At 52.2% G+C, this 6,000-nt stretch overlaps 1 protein-coding gene across 3 annotated transcripts in view; it reads left to right on the plus strand.

Annotated features, from left to right (window-relative positions):
• Nucleotides 1-6,000, plus strand: part of sbno2b (strawberry notch homolog 2b) — a 57,312-nt gene that overhangs the window by 39,876 nt on the left and 11,436 nt on the right. For all 3 annotated transcript variants that reach the window (XM_084473256.1, XM_084473257.1, XM_084473258.1), the window contains 9 exons: nucleotides 352-469; nucleotides 1,193-1,298; nucleotides 1,463-1,616; nucleotides 1,935-2,111; nucleotides 2,483-2,580; nucleotides 3,546-3,628; nucleotides 4,139-4,321; nucleotides 5,061-5,182; nucleotides 5,687-5,818. In XM_084473256.1, coding sequence (XP_084329382.1) covers nucleotides 352-469; nucleotides 1,193-1,298; nucleotides 1,463-1,616; nucleotides 1,935-2,111; nucleotides 2,483-2,580; nucleotides 3,546-3,628; nucleotides 4,139-4,321; nucleotides 5,061-5,182; nucleotides 5,687-5,818 — 1,173 coding nt within the window. The remainder of the gene's footprint in view (nucleotides 1-351; nucleotides 470-1,192; nucleotides 1,299-1,462; nucleotides 1,617-1,934; nucleotides 2,112-2,482; nucleotides 2,581-3,545; nucleotides 3,629-4,138; nucleotides 4,322-5,060; nucleotides 5,183-5,686; nucleotides 5,819-6,000) is intronic.

The raw sequence follows: 6,000 nt of genomic DNA on the forward strand, positions 1-6,000 counted from the left end.
CTAGTGGGCCGATTCTTCCACCTGAGAACACCAAGACTTATCCGAGTCGCTCAGACCGTTATACCGTAGTATAAGAATTCCATTCCGACCCATTTACTACACGGACCGCAAATAGACTGTTACTGTGTTACAGTGCAATGTGATAAACTTCTCTCAGGAGAACAGAGATGGGAGGGAGAAAAAACATTTGATTGAGCAACATGTTGAGATTGGCCTGCAAGCGCCGGCTGCCATTTTTAAAATAGGTTTGGTCCACACACTTGGACGGGGCTCTGCGTCGGCCAGGGTCCGCTTCCTCCGAGCCACGTCGCTGCTGCTGTTCCTCCTTGACCTCAAACCCCCTCGCTGCAGATTATTTTTGACGAATGCCACAAAGCCAAGAACGCCACGTCCACCAAGATGGGCAAGGCCGTGCTGGACCTGCAGAACAAGCTGCCCCGCGCCCGGGTGGTCTACGCCAGCGCCACCGGTGAGCACACACACACACACACACACAGAGACGCACGCACACACACACACACAGACGTACACACAGAGACACACACGCACACACAGAGACTCACGCACACACGAACACACAGAGACACACACACAGAGACGCACACGCACACACAGAGACGTACACACAGAGACACACACACACACACACAAACACAGAGACGCATACACAGAGACGCACACGCATACACAGAGACGCACATGCACACACAGAGACGCACATGCACACACAGAGACGCACACAGCATTAGGGGCGGCATTAGCTCAGGAGGTAGAGCGGGTTGGCTGGTGACCGCAAGGTTGCGAACCAGTCATGGTGTCCCTGAGCGAGACGCCTCACCCTGACTGCTCCTGACGAGCCGGCTGTCGCCCTGCGTGGTCGACTCCGCCGTCGGTGTGTGAATGTGTGCATGAATGGGTGAATGTCAGTCAACACTGTAAAGCGCTTTGGATAAAAGCGCTATAAATGAGGACCATTTACCATTTACACGCAGAGAAACACACACACCCACACCCTATACACACACACACACCGTATACACAAACCGTATACACACACGCCGTTTACACACACCGTATACACACACACACACACACACACACACACGCATGCGGTAACACACGCACCAGAGATGAGAAACGGTCACGTTGGGTTGCTTTCTCACCAAAGCAAACGTCTTGTCGTCTGCCGCAGGCGCCTCCGAGCCGAAGAACATGATCTACATGAGCCGCCTCGGCATCTGGGGCGAGGGCACGCCCTTCAAGACCTTCGACGACTTCCTGCACGCCATCGAGAAGAGGTATGTGGGGCGGTGGCTCCCCGCTGTGGCCCCGTGATGTTTCACAAATCCAAAAACCCCCCCCCCCACGCTTTGTGGTGTCTGTTAGGGTGTGATGGTTGTGGGATCTAGATTCAATTTATAAAAAATAAAAAAAACTAATAACAATTGTTGTCTCTGTACAGGGGTGTGGGGGCCATGGAGATTGTTGCCATGGATATGAAAGTGAGTGGCATGTACATCGCCAGGCAGCTGAGCTTCTCAGGTGTGTCGTTCCGCGTCGAGGAGATTGGGCTGGACAACGACTTCAAACAGGTCTACAACAAGGCAGCCAGACTGGTGAGACCCCTGCAGCAAGTGTGTGTGTGTGTGTGTGTGTGTGTGTGTGTGTGTGTGTGTGTGTGTGTGTGTGTGTGTGTGTGTGTGTGTGTGTGTGTGTGTGTGTGTGTGTGTGTGTGTGCGTCCTCCTTTCTGTCTGTTTGTCTATGTGTGACTCTGTGGGTCTCTCTTCTCTGTGTGTGTGTGTGTGTGTGTGTTACTTTGACTGTGCTTGTGAGGTTGCCTGTAGCTTTTTCCATTGGTATGCATGCTATGATTCTGTGTGTGTGTGTGTGTGTGTGTGTGCTCGCCCTAACCCTCTCTCCCTGGTGTCCCCAGTGGGCCGAGGCGCTGCAGATCTTCATGCGGGCGGCGGACGATCTGGGCCTGGTGAGCAGGAAGTCTCTGTGGGGCCAATTCTGGTCGTCCCACCAGCGCTTCTTCAAGTACCTGTGCATCGCGGCCAAGGTGCGCTGTCTGGTGGAGCTGGCCAAGAGGGAGCTGGACGCCGGGAAGGTCAGTGCCACCTGGAGAACGTTTCGCTCCACTAGTGTGCTCTTTGGGCAAGACGCAGAGTAGTCAGGTATTCAGGTCACAGCTCTCTCTGTCTTTCTCTCTGTCTGTCTGTCTGTCTGTCTCTGTTTGCTCTGGTTGAAATTTAAGCTGAAGAAACGATGTATAAATATGTTTAGAATATATTTATATATCCTCTATCTATTGATGTTGTTACCCAGCAGCCAGGTCGTATCATGTCCTCAGTTAATGTATAAAGTATTGACCGTCCATGGGATCAAAAGGCTTGTTTTAGCTGCTCCACACTGGGGGTGTGTGTGTGTGTGTGTGTGTGTGTGTGTTGACCTGTCGTGCCCCCTGCCCTCCCCCCACAGTGCATCGTCATCGGCCTGCAGTCCACGGGAGAGGCCCGCACCAGAGAGGTGCTGGACGAGAACGACGGCCAGCTCGACCGATTCGTCTCGGCTGCAGAGTGAGTGATTTTGTGTGTGTGTGTGTGTGTGTGTGTGTGTGTGTGTGTGTGTGTGTGTGTGTGTGTGTGTGTGTGTGTGTGTGTGTGTGTGTGTGTGTGTGTGTGTGTGTGTGTGTGTGTGTGTGTGTGTGTGTGTGTGTGTGTGTGTCATTCTTGGGCCCCTTGTGTTGTGGGTGTGTCTCATATTAAACTGCCCTCCATCGGGCGAGGCGGTGCCTCCATCCTGTTTTTGCTGTGTGACTATCTGGTCACTATCTGGCCACTATCGGGTCATTTGTCGCTCACAGATCCCATGTTGGTGAATCATTGTCAGCCTGATTCCCAAGAATCAAAAAACCAGTCTGGGGAGATATCCTGCCATAAAATGTCATCCATCTCCACAAACAAACAACACCGCCGAGGCCCCTAGCAAGTGTTTGCTGTGTCACACCGCACCGCCGAGCACAATTACACGCTTCAACACCGTAACCACTCTTGTTTTAGTGTTGGCTGATTACAATCTTTTTTAGTCTAGTAACGCAATGTCTATCTATGAATGCAATATCTTGGCAGAAACTATTCAAGGCATTGCTCGTCTAAACTCGCTGAGTGTGTTCAAGCGGGTTTGATATTTGTACCTTTTCTAGTTTCATTTTCATTTTTAATTCATTCTGAAAGAGTGTCACACAAAAAAAAGACTCACCACACACACACACACACACACACACACACACACACTGGAGCTCCCTGCTCTTTGAGACCACCTTGAGGGACCGCTGTGTCGGCCAGGGGCCCCCCGGGTCCTCAGGTGTGTGTCTGTGTGTAGAGACACTGAGGATCACCTCCTCAGACCCTCCACTGCTCCGCTGTCGGCCTTAAGGTCACGTCGAGGGCCAACGGTGAACAACAAAAGTGCAAATAGTTTCTAATACAACAACCTTCTCATTGATCTTCTCTATTTTATTCTTGTTTCTTTTGTACTTTAGGGGAGTGTTTTACTCGCTCGTCCTCAAGCATTTCCCGTCGGAGAAGCAGAGGAGGGAGAAGGCGCCGGGCGTCAAGAGAAAACGTAAGGCCATCTCTTCACCTGCAGCTCAAGGACGCAAACCCAGACAATAAACTAATGCCCGCGTGCGTTATCGTGCGCCGGTTTCCTCATTTCACTGGACGGTTATGGAGCTGTGTGGAACTGAAACACTTAACTTTTGAATTTGAATTTCCAAAGTTGCACAACCGACGTTACAACCAGTATCTTACTTGGCCCACCTGGTGAAGCCAGTGTTGCCAGATTGGGCCAGATTTCCCGTCCAATGTTGCAACGATGCAGCCAGGGTTGCCAGACTTGGCAGGAAATCTGGCCCAATCTGGCAACCCTGGGTGCAGCCAAAGTATAACCCTGCGTTGTTGTTGTTGTTTGTGTCCTGATGTGCACTGAGTGTATTTCCACCAGGTGCAGCCAGGGTTGCCAGATTGGGCAGGAAATCTGGCCCAATCTGGAAACACTGGGTGTAGCCCCAGTATATACCAGTTGTTGTTGTTGTTATTTATTGTCCTGACGTGCGTGTGTATGTCCACCCAGGCAAGCCGCGGGGCCGGCAGCCCAAGCAGTCGAAGCACACGGTGGACAGCGGCGGCGTGATCAACATCAGCGACGACAGCAGCAGCGACTCTGACGGCATGGACACGGACTCCAACTCCTCGCCCGACTCCCTGCTGGACAACGACGACGTCATCTTCGTCAACCACACCAGCTACCACGCAGGTTCCAGAGCGCTCCCGTCGCATCGCCGCCCCCCGTTTGTTCAACCCCGCCCCCCCCGACCGACCAGGGGTCCTGACTCTTAGCGGTCTTGACCAGGGCTGAACCATTTTAGGGAAATAATCGAATTGCGATTATTATATGCGATTTTTCTTTTTAAAGTTCCTTATGTTCTGTATTATATTATACTTATAGATTAAACAAGCAATAGATCATTCTATAGTACGACCAACACAACATTGGAAGCAGTCAATGTATAAAGTGCTGTTTCCTTTCGGCCAGGCCTATGTGTTGAGATTTATTGATATTAGAACATCCTTATTTAACTATTGAACTGTAAAAGAAAAATAAATACAAACCTCACTGATCTCCAGTCAGTAACAAATCACCAAAAAAAATCCCCCCCCAAAAATACACATTCTATTACAGCGCAATGTCGGTTTGAATTCGACCGATCGTTCAGCCCTAGCCTTGACTCGGACCGGCCCGGAGCTAAGCTACGATCAGTCGGGACATGATAGCCGCTAAAAATAAAAGGAGTTTGGTGTCTAGACGTGTCTAGACGGATGGACTCGCCTGTCAGTCAAGAGTTGACACCTTAGCTCCCTCCCCCCTCCCCCCCCCCCCCCCTCCCCCCGTGATGTGGGCCCGCCTGACCTCCGGTGAGCGTGCTCTGCCCTGGCGTGGCGCCGAGGGTCGCGTTTCATCGCCTTCACGCCTTCTCCTCCCCGTGTCTCCGCAGCCCGGATAGAGGACATGAAGCAGGGCCTGCTGAACAAGATCTCCCAGCTGGGGAAGGAACTACCTCTGAACACGCTGGACGAGCTCATCGACAAGTTCGGCGGGCCGGAGAACGTCTCTGAGGTACGGAGGGGGGGAGGGGGGGGGGGGGGGGGTCACCCGTCGCCGTCGTTACGGGAGGTTATGGTTATGATGGGACGTAGAGGAAAGCTCGTGTCCCTAGTCTGTTCTGTTTACATTTACAGTGAGGGCGTTTAGCACACGCTTTTTTATCCAAAGCGACTTACAATAAGTACATTTGTCAGAAGAAAGAAAAACAACAATATATCGCCTGACTGTCGGTACAGTCAGGATGTTCATAGAACCAAGTGCCAAGCACTAACTAATCGTTAGGTTAACCCATTACCCCAAAAGGCTCCCTGTGAAAACAATGACCACTAAGACAGCGAGCCCTCAGTAGATGACAGGTGTAGCAGCGTCGGTTACACCTGTGGTCCTCTCGGACCACCACACACACACACACACACACACACACACACACACACACACACACACACACACACACACACACACACACACACACACACACACACACGTGCCTGAGCGCGGTGTCCTGGTTCCCCGCAGATGACGGGGCGTAAAGGCCGCGTGGTGCGGCGCGCCGACGGCTCGGTGCGCTACGAGTCACGGGCGGAGCAGGGCCACACCATCGACCACATCAACGTCAAGGAGAAGGACCGCTTCATGAACGCCGAGAAGGTGAGACGGCGCCCCCGCCGAGCTCCACCGCGTGACGCGCGCCCAGCCCTGGGAGAACGATGACATGTCACATGATAGAACCATAATTGGATTTTACCATTTCATTGAAAACGCATTTCCGTATGTTCTCCTTGCACCTAATAGATGGATCCCCCTCCTCTCTCCAATTGACAGGTGTCGAG

Source organism: Micromesistius poutassou, assembly GCF_964030765.1.
Source record: "Micromesistius poutassou genome assembly, chromosome: 9".
Taxonomy (NCBI): Eukaryota; Metazoa; Chordata; class Actinopteri; order Gadiformes; family Gadidae; genus Micromesistius; species Micromesistius poutassou.